Raw genomic sequence first — 21,276 nt, 5'->3', positions numbered from 1 at the left:
GAATCCACCAGCATGGATATTACAATTCTTGTTAGGTTAAGCTCAGTTTTGTGATTTGGCAAAAAAAAAAAATACAATTCAAAATCTGCATAAATAATTTTAATTATTGGCTTATTATACAACTCTGGTAGATAATTACCTGTAAATTCTCACATGTTTCTTGACTGTAGGTAATTCTCTGTATTTCTGAAGGTGAGACAAGGTACAATGCTTGTCCATTGTTTGTGAAGCAGAATGTCCGTGCTATCCGCATGTTGGTAAGCGGCAAATAATTTACATCCAACAGCGGCCTTAAACTTGGCAAACTTTAGAAGGAAACAGAATTATGGTCATAAAACAAGCTTGGAAATATAATCTACCATAGAGGTCACTGCAGCAAAAGAACTATGCATTATACAGGGCCGAGTCAGTCCTTGTTAGAGCGGAAACTTTCCAGTGACGGCACTTCATCATACATAACAAATTCAATGAGCGGAAACCACAGAACTCCTGTAAACCCTCCTGGCAACTTCCACTTTAGTGAATAAACTCCAGAATGTTTAATCTGACCTTAGACATTTGTATTGTTGTGGAACGCATCTGCCTCAACACCTTAAATTTTGTCGAGTAGCTAGAAGATTTTGTGTCCACTATCAAATGTAAAATATAGTGATCAACGCATGACAAATCATATATGCACTGAAATCATAGGTAAATGATACTCTCTTTTACTATTGTGATATGCTATTTCCTAGTTGCTTAAACCTCACACACATATAAGAATAGGACATGGAAATAATAACAGATTCTTACCTAAAAGTCATAATATGTCCATTGGCACAGAAACATGCAAGGCAGGTACCATTATTCAATGACACTACGTCACCACGAAGGACAAAAGAAGTCTCTGTTATGTTCTGTTTATGAATGCAGTTCTGAGATGGCAATGAGATCACTTTTGCTTGCTTTTCAGAGCATATCACTGCATATTGGTTTTCACTGATTTCCTGAGAGGAGGATGGTGACACTGAAACTGGCCTCCGTTTTTTCAATCGTTCCTTGTCTTCCTTTTCATCAGGAACGTTGGTTTCCCTCCAGGATTCAAATGCTGGTGGAATTAAAATCCCAACCGTATCCAGAAATGCCATACGTAGAATTGCTCCCTTTAGTCTTAGTATTGTTCCTACAAATAAAAACAGAAGAAAAATGATGTGCGACCTGAAGAGAAATCTGGGCATTACCTTCCTGTAGTGTCAAAGCTCACACTACTGTAAGCATCTGTTACTGAAGTAGAAGATAAACTAAACAAAGAGAGAGAGATAATGGTCCTGTTGTGTAAAATACACTCTGGTCCTGTTGTGTCCTGGTTTTTAAGGAGTCATATCTCTCCCCTGTGGTTAAATGTTGATGAGTGGTTTTGGCACCCATTGTTTGGGTGGTATAAGTGAGGACTAGACATGTGCAAACGGGCCAAAAACTATTTTGGGAAATATTTCGGGGGTTTTTATGCCAATCGTTTTCCGGCCACGAATTAGGTTCCCTGCCAATTCAGTTCGGACAAAAACCGAGAACGAAATTTGTTGCCTGGTGCCCACATTCACTCTCTCAAGCTCTATTTTTGACCACTTCTGCATCTTCTATCTTCTCTCTTTTATCTTTGTCTGCATCTCTGCGGACATAACCCAGCGCGAACTTCGGCCAAAATGCTGGCGCTTCCAGTGACAACCTCTTGCCCCATCCTTCTATCAGGTGGGAGGATGTCATCGAAAGCGCCGCAATTTTGGCGGAAGTTCACTTTAGGGTCAAACTGCAGCACTTTGGGTGACATCCTCCCACCCGATTTGGAGGATTGGGGATAGAAGACTTCACCGGAAGCACTGCCATTTTGGCAGAAGTTCGTGCCAGATTACATCTAATGCTCCAATCGGGTGAGAGGACGTCACCAAAAGTACCACCTTTTTCCAATAAGGTGAACTACTGGCAAAATTGCTGCACTTGTTTGTAGCCCGTGAATTTCGGACGAATATTGAGAACTTTTTGCTTAGTTTTCTTCCGCTTCTTGGGTGGTCTGGTCTCATTTCCGTGTCGTGGTACAAATGCAAATGCACAAGTCTAGTGAGGACTTTGGGACAAGAAATTGATTAGATAATACCGGCTCTGCCATAGGCTGCTGTTCACAGATTCCACGAGGATAAACGTTTAAATTACAGAACTCCAAAACAATTAAACTGGCAAACAAAAAAAGTGTTCCCCTGTAAGTGCAGCATTCACAGAAGATTGAGTCTTTCCATTTTCTCATGTTAATTTCTCCTCTTATTTACTTTCACTGACATCATCTTGTTTTTTAAAACCCCTCGTTTACCAAAAAAGAGGTAAAAGCAAGACAATGTATTAGTACTTGGTAAAAGTACACCAGGCAGGCAAGTAGGAACTCACATTTTACATACCTTTCAATACACAGCATGGTATACCCTATACATGTTACAAGGGACGCAACTAATTAATACTTAAAAAAGGAGGGGGGATCATATCAAGACAGACATCAGAACTTCATTAAGGCTGACCGTGGTTAGTTAGATTTATTAAAATGTTATTGTTTGGTTTTAATCTTAAGGTTACATAGACAGGAGAAGTTTAACAGAGAATTCAATTTCTTCTTCCATTTTTGAGAAATAGTCTGGATATGGCACACACTATCGGCAAGTTGTTTCACTCTACAACTAAAAGATAACTGGAACAAACTTTTACATCAAACTATACAAACAGATGGAATTCTTATTTGCTTTGATATTATTTTCTACAGTGTGTTGTATGGTATCCTGACCAACTTACGTAATTATTGTTGTATCAAATTGTATGACATATCAAAAACTAATAAAATGTTGAAACGTAAAACCTCTAGATTCCCCCAGCACTTCAAATGACCCTGTAGGTCCATGGCTCTCACTAAGTGTTCCATTTTGCCCCTGCCTGTGTACATCAATGATTACTACTACAGCTGCTCTTACCTCCCAAAAACAATTACATGATAACTTAATCTTACTAGTTATATGTAGATTTTCGGATTTTCATATGAACATTAACTTAAAGTCATCATCAATTAAAACATATTACTGTCAATGATGCATCAAGAAAACTTTTACCCTTAGAGTGATAGCTGTGCAACAGTCAAGAAGTTATTTACTATGATACATAAACTGGTTGTGTGCCTATTGTGATAATATTCATGGTTGCCTTGTTACAAGAAACCTATAGACAGATATTTACATATTAAAGGATTTGTATATTGGGCCTTTAATAATAATAATAATAATAATGGTTATGACTAATTTATTGACCGTGTATGTATTAAGATTCTATTGACCAGAAAACCAAAAGTCATCCTTATGTTGTTGTACAATCTTCATCTTCCTCCATTTAATGTATTCTGTTCTGCTACTCACAAAATAACACCCTGTAATGCATGGTCCTCACGAGGAAAGGATGCTTGGTTGTGCACATCTCTAATCGGACTGTATACAGCGAATCACAGATTTATCAACAGCTAGCTAATTGGCACACAGAATGGGAGCTAAATCTGGATGTTTAACTAAAAAAAACAAAGAAAAAAAAATATCTTACCACTTGGAGACACAATAACTGGCTGAAGAAGTCTCTGATCACCTCCTGGTGGCAGATTCAGCACTATGACTAACACAGTACCAAGGGTCGTTCCAACCCATAAGCATGGTGATGTTGATATATCAGGTTTTCTGGTGAACGTCTCACAAAAATGCAGAGCTGATATGGCCTCCCGTGATTCCTTGTCGATGCTTGTTACACTGGAACTCCGAGATCGACTGAAGGAATTGTCCCTGACATCTGTAAACACTGCATTAAATTAGTAATTAAAAACAATGACAATGCAGTTTGACCTGAGTGAATCGATCGAGCCAAGAAAGGTCATTTAGAAGACAGCATTGTCCAGTGTATAATAAAATCTTAATTTGCTATTAGGCAAAACCCAAAATATAGATAGATAGATGTCTTGTACTTAAATATTTGCCTTATGTATGTTTTGGTCATGGCTTATTTTCCAGTTCTTCTTAACAAAGATACCAAGTCATCCTTGCCTTGCTTCACTGTGGCCTTACTAGAACTCTCCCAAAAGGAACACCCTATCTCCCTTATGAAGGACAATGAGTCAATGAGAAGTATAAACTCCTTTGTGGTTGGGTGTCCAGATAAAGTTTAAAACATGATTGCAAGATCTGAAACTTATGGTTAACAAATAAGCCATGTTTGTGTGGCTGCGTGTCGTAATCGATGTCAGGGGTGATGGGGGTCACTAACAAGCAAGTCGTCTAGCAGAGCAGCAAGCTCTTTGCCTCATTAATCGTGGACCCCTTCACTTCTGATAGACCTAAATGTGCTGGCTACTTAGATGCAGAGCCCAGGATATGATAGTGGATAAAGCATAGAAGACAGAACGTTGTGGAAAGAATTCTAAAAAGGCAAAGTGTGAGGTGTGCCAGGACTTGGAGCATGGTCTTATCTGCACCTTCTGCAGCTCCTATAATTATCGTACTGTGCTAAAAGAGAAAGCTTACCCAATTCAGGCTTTAATTCTGTAGGTAGGCTCAACTTCCTTGACATCTTTGCTGAAAAGAAAAATAATTTCTTAATCAGGAAAATTTGTATTTTCAGCCTGAGTGAATAACAACCAGTCCACATGCATTTAGATTAATCACAGGGTAGAATTTACAGACTGAAAGCAAAAATTGGTTAATGCATTAAAACCTCTCATCAAAAATAGGTTACTACTCTTTTGATATGTAAAGCTTTGGTTCGTTAACAGTTGTTGCTTGTTAAAAAGGAAGTTCCGGTACCTGCATTTTAATGACATCACAGCAGCGATTCGAAGGTGCATGTATTTGGTACACTTATAAAGACAATACTGTCAATTATAGAACAGAAACAAGTAGAAAAAAATGCATCTATAGACGGAGAAAGAAACTAAGAGAAAATCGCATATAAAAGAGCGCGTGTGACACATACCAAGAGATATATGTATAAATGAAGACGGAGTAGAAAAAAACATACAGGCAAACACCAACAAAAAGACACAGACAGGCTGAAATCACTGGCAGACACAGCTAAATGCTATAGGATTCCGTTGTTCACTAAGAAATTTGATATCGTCAAAAAGATCCATCACAACACGTGCTATATACTGTAGATACACAACATGTACGGGGCTCTTCCAAAGAGCCAGATCTCAATCATCTCAGAATTTGCTTTAGAAAATGTATTACATGTCTCTATTTATTTATAGAAAGCACGTTAGACCCAAGAAATAATGCAGCTGTATGTAAACATGGCTTACTTCTTCTAGAACTGTGATATATTTATCTCTTATGGGCAGTGCTTTCTATACTTAACACGCAAAGATGATTTGAAAACATATGACTAGAAGCATGATCTAATCTAGGTAACGTGTCTGGAAACTTCTCTAAAGATGGTAGCAAACCTGGAACAACGTACTAAAATATACGTATTAGTTGAAATATGTCATATCACACACACACACAAAATTGCAATATTGATATGGCATTTACCATGGTGCATTGGGCAACACAATGTAGAAAACACCCACAAATCCATTTAAAAATGTTTTTGTTTTTAAATATAACTTCCTTTCCTTTTGCAGAATATCCCAATAAGCAGCCATTTTTATCTAAAAGTCAAAATGATGATACACCCAACTCATTGGCACAAGGACATAGACCACAAAGGAACTTAAGGGTCACGCTACAAAATATAATAACAAAACATCTGTGAAAACTCTACAAGACGTGACTGGAAAATGATTTCTTACGAGAACTTACTAGTACTGTATACCAAGACGCATACCTCAATATTACTTGCTAAAAGTAATCAATATATACATAATATAGCTACACTGTCTTGTTAAAGTTATCTAGTCAGACATATAGATACGGGATATGCTGTACCACAGAACAATTTATTTACATATGAATGTATTACGGGGTTGGAGATGATAATTTCACCTCTTAGTCCAATTGCATGAAGTTGTCCAACAATAAATTAGATTATTCCTGCCCTACATGTGTTCCAAATAGTGTTAAACACAGTCTTTAATCGCTTGGTTTTATAGATAGTTTGTAAGGCCTGTAATGACTCCCAGAGTTAACAGCAGGCACCGGTGGAATAGTCAATGTTTTCACTACAAACCTATAAACAATATAAAGTATAAGGTCCTCTCTGTTGATCTAGTGTATATTTAGTGTGAAGAAAGAATTACTATTAACAGCAGAATATTGGGTACTTAAATGATACAACTTAATGGACTTCAACTTAATGGACTTAAAGGTTCAACTTAATGGACTTTTTTCAGTCTGATGGTCTTTTATTCAATTAACGATGTCATTTATGAATCCTCCAAATGTGCCTAGGCACATTGCAAACAAAATACCTAAAAATAATATTAACCATTTGAATATAGGGATTAATATGGAGATAATAATATGAGAATGTAGATACAGGTTCATTTTTCCCAGAAACAAGAAAAAATGATTACACCTTGAAATTGTCATACAGTAGGTGCTTGTTATTTCCTGTGACCTAAAACCACGGAATTAATGTTGCTCTGTCACTTACACGAGCTGTTTGATGGATATACATGTATGTATATTGAAAATACATTTCATATTTGAACAACCTGAGAAAACCGGAGACACTATGGTCTGGCATTTTAACAGTTCAGTTTAAAAACTGTAGCAGGTGCTGCTGGTTGATTCATAGGATAGATTTTTGATGTTTAAAACCTTGCAGTAATGAAAGATAATTTACTGTAAACATTAAGTTTCAAAGGAAGAATATTCTATCTCTGAAATCATATGACATACAGTATATTAGCCTTTGTGCCAATCTTATATCTTTTATTGATTTTATATACAATATCGCATAGGTTTCTTATCTCTCAGGTTCTGCTACCTAAAACAACCCACCGTAGTAAACCACAGAATGGTTGGGCCTTGATCTATGAGGAAAATACCGTATTTGCCCAAATATAGGCCGCACTTTTTCCCCCCACTTTAAGTCTTTAAAGTGGGGGTGCGGCCTATATTCGGGGTCTAGAGCCCGACGCCCGGGACATGCAGTTCTGGGCGCCGGGCAGGCAGCAGGGTTAGGATACAGATCCACCGCAGCGGTGCAGGGGACCTGTATCCTACTCTGATACGCTCAGACAGCCTCCCCTGTCGGCACTTCCCACGGGGGGAGTGCCGGCACGGCAGATTGTCTAAGCGCATCGTGCAGACATTCACCGGCTGCGTCTATGAGCGTGAATGACCTCCGCTGCCGGCACGTCTGCTCGGTGTGCTTTAACAATCTCCCTTGCCGAGTATTCCCACAGGGGGATGTCCCGGCAAGGGAGATTGTTAAAGCACATAGTGCAGACATGCCGGCAGAGGAGGTCGTTTACGCGCATCGCCGCAGCCAGTGAACGTCTGCATGATGCGCTTAGACAATCTCCCGTGCCGGCGGCAGTGCCGGCACCGGAAGTTGTCTACGCGTATTGCGTAGGTGTCCCCTGCCGGCCCCGCAAGACACACGGGAGTCTGCTTTGGTAAGCCGTGGGGGGGGGGGCACATCTTGTGTGGCAGTATATATATCGGGTGGAGGGCAGAGCGGCAGCATATCTATTCTACTTTTTTTTTTTAACTAAGAAAAAAGCACAGTGTGGTTTGTGGACAGATGGTGGCACAAACATGTTACAATCACCCCTCCAACCATCATAGATCCATCACTACTATAACTGGCTCATGGGGAATTTACACACACACACATAACAATAGTTTACAACAGGGGATAAGCAAAAAAGAAGCTTGCCAGCTGTTACTCATGTGTCTCTGGTGATCTCCGGCTAAACCCAGGTTAGCTGAATTTTAGATTGACCACACCTGGAAAGCTACCCGTTGGCTCTGCAGGTCTACCGATTAAGAAACAAAAAATAACTACAACGTAGATCAAACATTAACTTGTCACCTTGACTCCAAGGAGGTCAATGCTAATGGCAGCACGTATGAATGGGAAGTTAGGATAATTTAACAGATGGCTCCATTAATTTGACAGATGGCCCTACTAGTTTCACATTTTTTTATTTAGATAATTTCATAGAGTTCAATATTTGAAAGCTACGTATATTTCATTGTCTGGAAATTGATAACTACATATCTTCACATGGACACTGAATCTATTGCACAAGTACCCTGTAAGGATCCTTGATGAACCTGCACAGTTGAATACTGTGAGGGTATTATTTTGAATCCCTATCAACTCCACTGCAAGAACCAGAGTCCTTGAATGCACTACAACCTCCTCTTTGACGTGTGATTTTTCATCTATGAACCACTGGGGAGCTGCTGATCCCTCGCTAATTAAAATTAGATCTCATTTTACAGTTATCTGTAGCATAAATACTATACCTGAGAGTGAAGAGGACCTGCTGGGCAGCTCTCCGTGGTATACTTAGAGTCAGAAGCAACAGTCAATATAGCCAATAGTATCAATATTATTGGCACAAAGAACATCACACACACAAACAAGTTTGCAAACTGCCTCCCGAAGTACAGACATAAAGCACCTTTAAGTACTCAGCTGAATGACTTGCCAGTGGGCAAGAACCAGCGCCCCAATTTGTACGTCCCATTCACAGACTGGTAAAAGAGCAGGGTTCAATTCCAAAATATGTAAATAAAAGAGACATTCAGAAAATGTCTGCATAGCATGAGGTTTCACGAGTTTATCCTTAAAGTAAATTATCTGTACAAACCATGAGCATGGATGCTAGTGACTAGGTTTCATGAATGTAGTGATTGAACCTTGCTAGTTCCCAGACGTATTTTTCCCCAAATCAACTAACAAGTTATTCATTTGCGTATAAGAAATTAGAGGGAGAATTATATTCCAAAAGCCCTTGATTATGGTTAATGAATCAGCATCCAAACACCAGAGCAGAAGAAGAAAAAATAGTGATTACCCTTTTTTTTTGTCTTAATTAAAGAAACCATTTCCCCGGTGGTTAGTTTTTGTAAAGAGCAAGACACTGGAAACGGGCAAAAAGAAAATTTCTTGATTTCCTACCTAGATCAGTGGCTACGGCCTTGGAAAATTTTCTGCCTTTGCTCTTAACTGCAAATAACATTGTGATACAAAAAGGTCAAAAACTAATAATGAGGAGGATTTGGTATAAAAAAAATTGTGTAATACTGTGAACAACAAATAAATACTGTACCCTTTTCTATAAATTTATTCATTGATTGCTCGTCATCAGAAGATGTGGGTGAGGTAAAACCTACACGTAAAGACAAGATTTAATAGACAAAAACGGTAAAAAATTTAAAATCACGCTGAAAAACATAATTATGCCACCCATGGTTTAGAAAAGCAGCCATAATGACAACTATTAATTAAATCATTATAATTGTAAGCTCGGTTAGATGCTTAATGACCTGCCATATGTAATTAGATGCAGTACTAGTATGCGTTCTTCCATTCAGAAACAAAGGGTGCTATTTATTTCAGCAAAAGTCAAAGTCGATTCCTCTTAGTAGTGCAAGACAGAGGAAGATGTAGCGTAAATCTCTTCTTTAGATTGATTCCATCTATGTGCTTCCTTTTTTAAGCTGGCCCAATTGACTGTAGACTCTATTTTCTCTTGGACCACCATGGCTAAATCCATCTAACTTATTTTAGTAATATTTGCAAAGAAACATTTCATTAGGTGTCTTGGACACCCAAGCGTTACACGCAAAAACCTTATCTATGCCTTTCTAATAAGTTATACACATTCAATTACACGTTTTCAGTCTAAATGATAGACTAAGCTGTTCGTCACGTGTCCGCTGCTGGTCATCACATGAGGATGTCACTACTCAGTGGTCATGAAAAATGTAATGAAATACATAAATAATAAAAACACCACTAAAATGTGAAGAAGTCAGCTAACAGTCATCTGTTACACCCTATAACCAACACTTTTCCTCCATTGATGACATTACCAACCACAATGAACAACTGCCTGCATATGGTGGCAGATATGAAGGATTACCTGAACAACAGAATCATCATTTTTTAGGTAAAGCAATTCCCTTCAGAACAAACAAATAAATAGTACTAGTTTCTTATTGAATAGGATTGTATACTGTCTTAAACAATTTGCCATTCTCTTTGTTTCTCTCCCATTTTTATCATAAACCTGACTTCTTAACACGTGACCAGTGGATCACACTTCACAACTTCTTCCGAAGACTGTAAACAAGGCACAGAATGGTTTGTTGTTTTAAGGGTGGTGGGGAAAGCCAATTTTTATTTTCTTGAACATAATTAACAGCACTACATGTTTATAGCTCATGCATACAAAATCAAGGGGGGGGGCAGGTACCCTACCTTTAGAATGCCCATTGAAGAAAGCCTTGCTATTTTACATGATCTGCACATAAATACCATAGATAATCTGTCTAGGTTGAAGATATACAAAAGTAATAATCCATTAACATTTAACTTTAATATAATTTCATATAAGGTTATTGTCTGATGTATGGCAGCTCCACTGGATAATTGTTGAACATGCATCTATAATTCAGCTTTCATTTATATAAGCACACCCAGATTGGATGTCCGCATGTAAGGATCAATTTTCATTATATTTTATATATTTCTACAAAAAGCCCAAAGTTGGCAGTTCTAATTAAACCTATTGAATCTGTCCAAACATTGTGGATCTGAGTTTCAGCGAAACATAACAAAAATCTCCCAAAATCAGATGGATGCATCTAATAATTTACCAAGGTAGTTCTTTGTAGCCTATTGATAAAATATAGGAATTCAACGCAAGTGTTATTTAACGTCCAAATCAATAACAAATTGTAGCGTATCTTAATTTTGAAGGGTCGTTCAGAACATTTTTGTTGACACTGTTCTATATATCAGTGTTTAAAATACATTTGTGTTAAATCCATGCGTTTACATGGACATGGATCTAAAAACTGACCAGACAAAAAAAACAAGCAAGATCAATTATAAATTGGTTCTGTGAAGCTACTAGATTTTTTTCCGCACAAAAGCTTAAGATATATACAAAATTAATTTGGCCCTGTATATTGGAACACAATATTTTCATATACTGCAAGATTAAGTTACCAGAACACTCTAATTATTGATTAATATAGTTAGGCCATGAATCACTTCCACCTACATGGTTTCTTACAATTATAAAACCACTGGTATTTATTCTCTTTTTTTTCTTTTTGTTTTCTTTCCTGGGTTACTACCTTTTCTTATTCTCATTATCACCTTTGATAAAGACCATGGGCGAAACGCGCCAGTTTAACTTGTTTTCTAGTATATTCATGCAGTGTATGTACTTGCACACATTGTAAAATATTAATTACATTATACTTCATATGTTTTTAATTCTGTCACGTTTGTAACCAGCACACACATCAGTCATCTATACCATATTGTTTTCTCACTGGTAGTGTTTGCTTGGGTTATCTCATTTTTATTCTTTTATTCCTTTTTTTGCTTTTTATCTAATCTTAACACCATCTTTGGTTTTCAAATGGCGTAGATATATACAGAATTTCCAAGATTAAGTTGTTTAGTATTAGGACAAAGAGTGATCGTAAACATAGCCCTGTCCAGAATCTCTACATTGGGATCATTACAGGCCTTACAGAGGTGAGCTAGGTTGTATTTTCAGAACAAAACAAAAGTTTGTTAAACAATGAATTCGCCAGCTATATTGCTGTATCTTGAACGTAACACATAGAAAATATTGCTTCATCTGTTTTGCGTCTAGCAAAACAATATACAGGTAAACCGTTACTCGTTCTTTGTACAATGTATGCCATGGTTAGCCTATTGGTTCATCAGTTGGTGGAGGATAAATCCTGTGTTAGGTTTGCAAAGAGGCAACAACAAGTTCTGCAGCAAAGTAGCCCTCAACAGCAGTTAACGTGATTATTACATTGGCTATTAATAATGAATTTTGAACATATGCAACATTTTTTTTGCAGGTGAAAGTGACAAACTGTTAGATAGCATTCACTATATCTGGAATTATGTTTCTCATACATCTCTTCTGACACTCACTACTATGCTCTTTTGAAGCATTTGTAGAACACACCCTACATAAGAAGAATCTACGACAAAGCCCAATCTCTCTTCTCCAATATCATAATTACCAGCATAAGTGGCCGATGTCCTCCACAGCAACAAATTAAATATTGAAGCCTAGTTTATCTTTAATTTTAGGAATATACCCCAAACTCATTCAAAGAGCTCCGTGAAATCACAGTCAACCAAACAATTGCAGGATGTTCCTAGTTCTCAAGAGTTGAGTTTTCAGTGATGTCAATGAGGCATCAGTTTAGGTGATGACCCAAGTTTGCCCTGATGCATGGAGAATTGTAGCAGGTTTTGTACATTGGACTTGGCAGTATCCAAAATTCACATGGAGCCCCATTTTCACCAGTAAATCCCTTGACAACAGTATTTACTAGATAGATCCACTATATCCTCTAATGTATGGTGACGCATATCATCTATTGTTCTAGTGGCATCTAAGGGGTATACATAATAATAACCTTTTTTTTAAAGAAATTCTGACGTTACGCTGTGTTATATAGTTAGCTCATTAGAAAAACATGCATATGATTTCAAAATTGGTTTGGAAAGTAAACATATTTAAGCTTACCTGAAGTTGGGGATTTACAACGGTCTTCTGTTGTTACAGTGGTTTCATTAATGTCACAAAGACCTGCTGAAACATTAAATATGCAATCAATGATTATTAAATTGCAGAAGATTTATACCCACGTCAGACTTTAAGACAACACAGATGGAACCTGTTTAGTCAGGCACTCTTTAGTCCATCAGCAATTGCGCGGATTTGAAAAATTCTTAGTTTTGGCATACGTCAGTAACCCAGAAATATAATTTTGAAGATTGCATTGTCTGGTCCCGTTTAGGCCATTTTAAGAAAGGCTCAGCTGTACTGAATTATTTTTAGTTAGTATTTTCAGATGTATTTATGCTTTTGTAACACCATGATTACAAAACACCATCAAAAGCAACAATTGGGTTCAATTAACAATTAGTCTAGAAAAAATATTGAAACTTTTATTGCGAAAACTCAATCAGAGCACACATTTCCAGAACACATGCCATAAACTCTTCCTATAAGTCCCCCCCCCCAAAAAAAAATAACTGCAATTAATATAAACAGAAATGTAACATATGACATGTAACAGATGACATATGAAGATGACATTCTTCATATTCAGCAATTAGCAAGCAGACTGTTAACAGTGTTTGCCACAAGAGGGCAGAAAAGAACTTTGCGAGCAACGTGGATGATTACAAGGATTTGGTATGATCGTCTCTGTTTTGCCTAAAAAGAACCATGGATGAAAATATAATAAGCCGGCTTGGTTTATTGAAGACACATTTTTAACACCTTTTTATTAAACACAGATAAAAAAAAAAACGGAATACTTTTGTTTCTCCATCATGAACGTGTCTTTAATGTTTATCCACTAAAAGGAGACTGTTGTTGCAGGCGAGTTGTTTAAACTCACTTCACTATTCATTTCAAAGAGCCAACGCTGGCAAAGGTTCTCCAGAAAAAACGGCTGAGCCAGCCTCGCAGGACCAGCCAAGCTCACTCTGGCCGTTCCTCAGAATGTATAGCGAAGTCAAGGAGTTGAAGCATTTATTTAACTATGTGCCTGGTGCCAAACGCGACATTTCTTTTTTATAACCTATTTGATTTGAACCATAATGTTACTTATTGTAACTACGGCTTATTGATCCAAGGAGAAATCTGACTGCCATTTTGGGTTCAAGAAGGAATTTTTTCCCTGGTTAGTGCAAAATTGGAAAGAGCCAAACTGGGGTTTTTTTTTGCCTTCTTTTTGGATCAACAGCAACAAATTAACAGATATAGGAAAGGCTGAACTTGATGGACGCATGTCTTTTTTCAGCCTATGTAACTATGTAACTTCTTTAGTCCATGTAGGAAATGTCATAAGTAAAGGCACCGCAGTGGGTTACGATATTCTGCTTATAGAGACATTTCTTATATAAACCAGAAGCGATACAAAACATATCACATCACGCTAGTATGCTGGCATAACATGATATTTTTGTTCAGTGTTCCACATGTAAATCTTCTGCACACATCTCTGTTAAGTTAGAACACTATGCATTGTGTGTGTGTGTCCCCCTGTGATTTATGAAAATGACATTAAATAGGAAAGCTGGAGTATCGTGGGTCATGCATATCCTTGGAGCTGTCCCCATTAATTTATTGATGTGCTTTCCATTGAACGTAATATCTTGCCATTTTCAATTCCAAAAAATATGGTGTAAGCAAAGTCTGAATTTACTGCACACAATAAGCATCCATAATATTAGGCAGCAATTGCTATAATTTTACATCACCGCAGACTGTATACTAAACCTCCTTATTAACATAAGAAAAATAAATCTTAGGCGGTTATATAGCGCTCCCTACATTTCAAATGACCAAAGCAGCACACTTGTAGAAGACTGATACACTCATACCTAGCAAACATTCTGAGCTCATAGCAAAAGAGAAAAGGAAAAAAGCATATGGATTTGGGTACAAAAGAAGAAATGTTGCTCCTAAAACATAACACATAAAACTCTAATGTTCTGAAAATAGTAATCTATGAAGTTATTCACACACATCTCCTTTATACACCTCTCCTTACCGCTCACATGGGCTACAATATAAAAAAAGTATTGTACCCAATGGATTATGATTGCCTGTAGTCAACAAATGATTTTAACTCAATATAGTAGTAATGTGGTTCAGCTCATCAGGAATCAGACAAGAGGAAGCCTGGCTACAACATTACATATTTGGACCATGGCACACAAGATATCATTGGAGCAAGTTGGTCGTCTTTTTTTTTTTATTTTTTACAGCAATCAATACCTCTATATCATAACCTTGCATGGGGTCTGATCTAAAGACTGGAATGCTGAGAATGTAAATCTTTAAAGGAAAGTATCATAAAAAATTAACCATGACATCCTTACTTCACATGGTGCTATGCTTTCTGCTGCTAGGATGTATCGATTATCCTTCATCAGGTCTCTAATAATGGTGGCTTGGAAATAAACAATGTGTATCAGACTTTGTTAACATTAGATCTGAGTGGTAGGGGACTTCATGGCCTCCTCAAATGACCACAGTTGGAATCATCTGTGTCTAAAAATCAGTGCTACTGGGAATATGTAAAAATGTGTCTTCAGAAACTCAGACTTTCTTAATATCACATGGATCGACTGCCATTTATAGCCAGAGCTAGGCAAAGTATTAAATATTTTAAAATGTGGCAAAAAAAGAGCATTTGTCCAAAGGTCCAAAATGTACTAATGTTATCATAGTTACATAGTTTCTGCGAGTTGCAAATATATCAAAGAACATTGATTTGATATCAGTGGGTTCAAACTACTGGCAATTTGCAGAAACCATGTGGATGAAAATATTTAGATGGCGACTGGAAGAATCATCATATTACCGTTTATCACCTACTCAATTGAACGCTTTCCGCTATATTTTATATATAAATATATAATAAATCTAATATAATAATTAAGTAGCACTGTGCTATGTGTTTGTACCCATGGTTTATAGCATGGAGAAGTTAACTACAGGCTGTAACCCTGACAGTTTCCGTACAAGTCACGTCAAAGGGTTGCCATCAAAAGGAAAGGGAGCCACAAACGTATGGAAAACACGTTATATCCATGCTGCAAATGGTGACCCTTAAAGGTGTTATCAGTACAGATATGGCATTGATTTCATTATATCCCACCCGTCTGCCCACGTGTAGATTACAGGCTAATCCATAGTCTGTTACGAAATAACATTAATAATTCTATTTCCTTGTCCACAGACAACCTAAGTAAGCATTCATTGTGGTGTGCGCACCTAAGAGGGGGCTGTGGAAATCATTTGCAGGATGTATACAACTTTGCAGCTTTGTTATGCTAACATGACATTATATACTCAAGAGTTTTTCTGATTTATTGATTTATGTAGATGCCATCATATACTATGGAATACTGCTTTGGACGCCCTTGTCTGGGAGCTATACTGACAATAATTAAACGTTATTGATAACTTGCATTCTAATTTGCGAAGGAGGATTCGGAGAGTCAGAAAGCAAACGGAAGGCAAACACGTTCACAGTAAGAAAAATGTTATTTCATTGCTGCGAGATGACTTACTTACGAAGGAGGTGCGAAGTTTTTTCACAGACTCAGAATATAAACTAGAAAGACCGCACATGCAAGAAGCCACTTTCAGCAAACCTTAATGAAGTAATGGAAAAGACAGACACAAGAGCAAATACAAGCAACAGAGAAATCTATTGAACAAAACGAAAAAACGGCATGTCAGATATTCTTTACATGGAGAAGAGAACACGCTGGCGGACCTACAGCTGTTGCTGGACTCTAAGATCGTAAGTCAACATCTCCTGGGTTGCCACCTAAATGGTATTTTACTGGCATGTTATTGATGAGCCAAGAATAACCCTTAATGTTGCTTAACAACCTCCAAAAGTAAATGTTTTTCTTATCCTCATAGGTAGCTTACCACATTTGGATAGAAGCTAACTGGTCTATCTCTGCTCATCTGGGGGGTTCCTGAAATAAGGAATCGTTGAGAGCATTTGAGAATAACATTAAGAAACCCTGCCCTACGTTAGCCAAGGCAGTTCTTTAGTCCAACAACAGTTTGAGGAAACCGCTAGTTGCTGTCATCTTATGTACGTAGCAATGAGAAATAAAAATAACACACATAGATGACTAAATTTGACATGGTGTATGACAGTTTCATGACTTAAAACACAGCCAAAAACAACATATCATGTTCCCTCTATTCCTTACGACATGGCATTTTATGATTTAATATGTCTGGAAGTAGCTAAAAATTCTGCTGTGCAAATTAAATGGTGGCCAGAGCTGTAATTTTGCCAGTCCCCCGATGCCCCTATAAAGCCGGTACCCTATGCCTTGTGAGTCCTAAGGGAATTAAAGCTGTGGTTGATCTGTACACTCTTTTTAAACAAATCAGATCGGCAAAGTGATATTTTAAACAACACACATATTGTGGTCAAGCGCAATAGGAATCATGCATGTGCTTGTGTATGCATGAGAGAAGATAGCAATTATTTGGGTTAGATATCTATAACAAGCGTGTACGTAACTCACTTCAGTGCTTAGAAAACAGGCAAATACCGCTTTCCAATTTTACACCAATAAACATTCGCATCACACAAAAAATAGTTCCTGAAAAGTTTGACAAAACCTTGAACAAAGATAATCATAAACAACATTTACTGAAATGTGTCTCTTGATTCATGAAAAAAGACTTCTATTATACTTCTAATTTTGCTATTGAGGGAACATTGCTAAAGATAAGCTTGTTTTGTGTGTTGTTTTTTGCACGGCCATTAACCATTGTCTCCCAATCACCCTTGTTTTCTGTATTGCATCTCAACTAATTTGGGAGAGCTACAATCCAAGGCTTGCAAAATACTTGTAAAATGAATTACCTCCTGAGGGCTGCCGTGTCTTCCGGGGTGACCTTGGCTGTCTCTGATAGGGGTCATTGGAGCCATAAAGTTCAACTGTACCAAGATTCAACAGAACTGTCTTCTGGATGTAGTCAACCATGGCAATGCCATTACAGTTGCCAAAAACTACTCTGAAAGTTGGGTAGAGAAGTAAAAGAAAGAAACATAAAATTAATTCCAAAGATTAAATGAAATTCATAAAAAATCAGTTCTCACTGTCTATTTTCCTCTGAAAGCTTTGTTTACACACATATGCCTCATAAACCTGCTACCCAATCTTTGTATGAAGCCAATATAAGAAAGGTATATACACTATATGGGCAAAATTATTGGGACACCTGACCATTACACCAACAGGCACCAGATAACACAATATGTCTTGGTTTGTCCCCACCAGCATACTGAGACATTTTAGCCAATGTTATGTTTCCAACTTTGTGGGAACAGTTTGGGGAAGATCCTTTTCTATTCCAGTATGACTGTGCCCCAGTGCACAAAGCAAGGTCCATAAAAACATGGTTGGATGGGTTTGGTGTAAAAGAACTTGACTGGCCCACACAGAGCCCTGTCCTCAACCCCATCGAACGCCTTTGGGATGAACTGGAATGGAGATTGCGAGACAGGCACATCAGTGTCTGACCTCACAAATGCTCTACTGGACGAATGGGCAAAAATCTCCAAAACCTCGTGGAAAGCCTTCCCAGAAGAGTGGAAGCTGTTATAACTGCAAAAGAGGGACCAACTACATATTAATGTCTATGTATTTAGAATGCAATGTTGTAAAAGTCCATGTTGGTGTAAAGGTCAGGTGTCCCAATACTTTTGTCCATATAGTGTACCAAGGTATACTTTTGATCCAAAGATATAGGGGAAAATAGCTACATTTCTTTTTCTATTGTAAACACTAAAAAGATTTTTCACCGAAGAAGACAAAATGTTCTACAGCAATGACTTCTCGGATTCCCATGTTTTGGAGAACATTGCATGAGAAATGTCTTCAGAATATAAGATCATGTTACCTTTTATATGTTGAAAAGTGGCATACTGCATAAACAAATCAGTCAATTACAAAAGACAAGACAGATGGGACACAAGGAATTAATTTGTTAGAGTCAGTAGGAAGAAACAATGCTGTTTAAAAAGACTAATTTACTTACTACACATTTAACTCAATCTTATAAATTATAAGAAAACACCACCCTGACAGGGAATGGTTTATCCTTGCAGTAATATGTACACGCATAGACAAAACTAGACTGCTAAAACTCCATGGATCTCTTGGTACACTTTAGCCATGTTGCTGTCCACTGGACCATGCCTAATAATGAGAATCAGCGCAAACTCACTATTAGGCATGGTCCAGTGGACAGTGAGGCAAAAGTGCCAAATAATTTACTTCTTGTATGGCATAATATGGAGCTTGGCTCAAGCACTCTTCATTGGACATTGGCTCTGAGTGGACACCTTTTTACAATTCAGTTACAATGGCTGCTGTCCTTAGTACATAAAGAAAAAAACTCCCTTTAGACTTCTTGGACATTAAAAGAATACAATAATCAAACTTTGTATCAGCAAACTAATGGACTTTATTCAAAGTGGACAGTTTGAGCAGTTGTTCAAAAACTCTTAATACGGAACCTTGAAGAATCTGAGGTATTGCCAAGTTCACTTTAAGAATCTAGATGAGTTAACTCTGATGTTTTAGTATGATCCCAATATCTGTAAAAATTTTCAGCCTCTAAAAACATGCTTTCCATATACTGCAACAAAATAATAGAAAACAAGCTTAAACGGTGTGTATTGGAATAGGTAGCCAATACTCACAGGCCATAGGCAGAGTTTATGGCCAGACTGGTGATTTGCTGTGGAGGTTCTCCGCTGACCCATACAAGCTGTGTAACCAGTTCTACCTGATAGCCTGGGGATTGTTTTAAAGGAGTGCTTTTAACCCTGTAACAGAAAAAATAACATTACACATGAAGACAGGCCACATACTGAGAGACAATCAAGTTTTATCATCTATCCGTTGAAAACAGGTTACAACAATATACTTAAAACATATGGTTCTAAGCTACTAAATTAGATGTGATATAGCAATGTTTTGATCCAATAGGGATACCATTTTTTCTGAAGTCTCCTTTACATTGTGATTGTAATTAGTGCTGTGCTTCCCCTGAGAAACAGCCCCAGACCATTTTCTCTCCTCCACCAAACTTTGCAGTAGGCCTTATTCTTTCAAGCAGGTAGAATTCTCCTGGCATCTGCCAAACCCAGATTCATCCATCAGACTTCCAGATAGCAAAGCATCATGGAAACCCATTTCATGAAGCTCCTGGCGCACAGTGCTTGCACTAATGTTGCTTCCAGAGGCAGTCTGGAACTCTGTAGTGAGTGATGCAGTGAGGAAAGGCGATTTTAACACACTACATGCTTCAGCAGCCCTGCTTTGTGAGTGTGCGTGGTCTACCACTGCTCTTACTCTTCACAGTAATAGCACTTACAGTGGACTGGGGTCAGATCTAACAGGGCAAACATTTCATGAACTGACTTGTGGCAAAGATGGCATCCTATGACACTGCCACGTTTAAAGTTACTGAGCTTCAGTAAGACCTATTCCACTGCCATTGTTAGTCTATGTAGATGGCTGCCTATGTGCTTTATTTTATACACCTGTTAGCAATTGGTGTCGCTGAAACAACTAAATTCAATAATTAGGAGGGGTGCCCACATACTTTTGGTTATATAGTGCACGTCAGACTTTGGGTGGGCAGCTATTTACAGTCATGTGAAAAAGAAAGTACACCCTTAAGAGAGCTGTGCATAAACAAATGGCCTCAAACCTCCATAAATTGAAGCAACGTTGTAAAGAAGAATGTGCCAAAACAATGTGAGAGGCTGATAAAGTCATACAAAAAACAATTTCTTCAAGCTGTTGCTGCTAAAGGTGGTTCTACAAGCTATTGAATCATAACGTGTACTTTTAACAAGTGGCTTCTCCATTTTGGCTTTATTTTTGTTGAATGTCATGTGTATGTGTCATGTGTATTTACATCATTTTTAGACCTGCTAAGGAACAAATGATTGTTATATCCTGAAACATAAAACCATAGAATTCAACAAGCGTGTATTTTCTTTCTCAGACAACTGTATTTCAGTAATGTTGGATGATCATATGTAAACAGTAGGTGGAAGCAAAGAAGCCATGAATTTTATTCAATGGCAGGGAAAAGGAAGCCAGATCATGTGACAAGACTAACTTGTTTGAATGGTGGCACCATAGCAATAAAAGTTCTCAGGTCTGTTACTTTAATACTGCCAATAAACAGTAAATCCAAAAAAGTGATTTAGATATAATGCTTACATTCCAAGTTGAGATATATCACTGCTTACCTTAAACAGGGTACGTTATCCCGGATGCCATCAGAAGAACTGCTGCTTGTGGATGGGTGAGACTGAAGAACAATGGGCTGAGAGTTGGGACCTCCACTTGGAGTTGGCACTTGTTCAATGTCAGGGGATTCTAGGTCATTAATTTCATAAAGCAGTCGCACTTCCAGCATCTTTAACCAAAAAGCAACACACAACAAACCTAAGTACACTTATACCGATAATG

The 21,276-nt window shown here is 37.7% G+C and overlaps 1 protein-coding gene across 7 annotated transcripts in view; it reads right to left on the bottom strand.

Annotated features, from left to right (window-relative positions):
- STXBP5 (syntaxin binding protein 5) overlaps positions 1 to 21,276 on the bottom strand; it is a 144,199-nt gene that overhangs the window by 1,349 nt on the left and 121,574 nt on the right. Inside the window, exons 16-25 of one of the 7 annotated variants that reach the window (XM_053461371.1) lie at positions 21,054 to 21,223; positions 19,488 to 19,613; positions 17,643 to 17,794; positions 12,743 to 12,808; positions 9,278 to 9,337; positions 9,127 to 9,174; positions 4,569 to 4,619; positions 3,601 to 3,849; positions 793 to 1,162; positions 140 to 305 (exon numbers count right to left, since the gene is read on the bottom strand). In XM_053461371.1, the coding sequence (XP_053317346.1) occupies positions 140 to 305; positions 793 to 1,162; positions 3,601 to 3,849; positions 4,569 to 4,619; positions 9,127 to 9,174; positions 9,278 to 9,337; positions 12,743 to 12,808; positions 17,643 to 17,794; positions 19,488 to 19,613; positions 21,054 to 21,223 (1,458 nt within the window). The remainder of the gene's footprint in view (positions 1 to 139; positions 306 to 792; positions 1,163 to 3,600; positions 3,850 to 4,568; positions 4,620 to 9,126; positions 9,175 to 9,277; positions 9,338 to 12,742; positions 12,809 to 17,642; positions 17,795 to 19,487; positions 19,614 to 21,053; positions 21,224 to 21,276) is intronic. The other 6 variants (XM_053461373.1, XM_053461372.1, XM_053461374.1 and 3 more) reach the window with 6 other exon arrangements.

This window comes from Spea bombifrons, chromosome 3 (genome assembly GCF_027358695.1).
Source record: "Spea bombifrons isolate aSpeBom1 chromosome 3, aSpeBom1.2.pri, whole genome shotgun sequence".
Classification (NCBI taxonomy): Eukaryota; Metazoa; Chordata; class Amphibia; order Anura; family Pelobatidae; genus Spea; species Spea bombifrons.
Note: the sequence above shows the minus strand (reverse complement) of the source record. Positions and strands in the feature narration are given on the sequence as shown.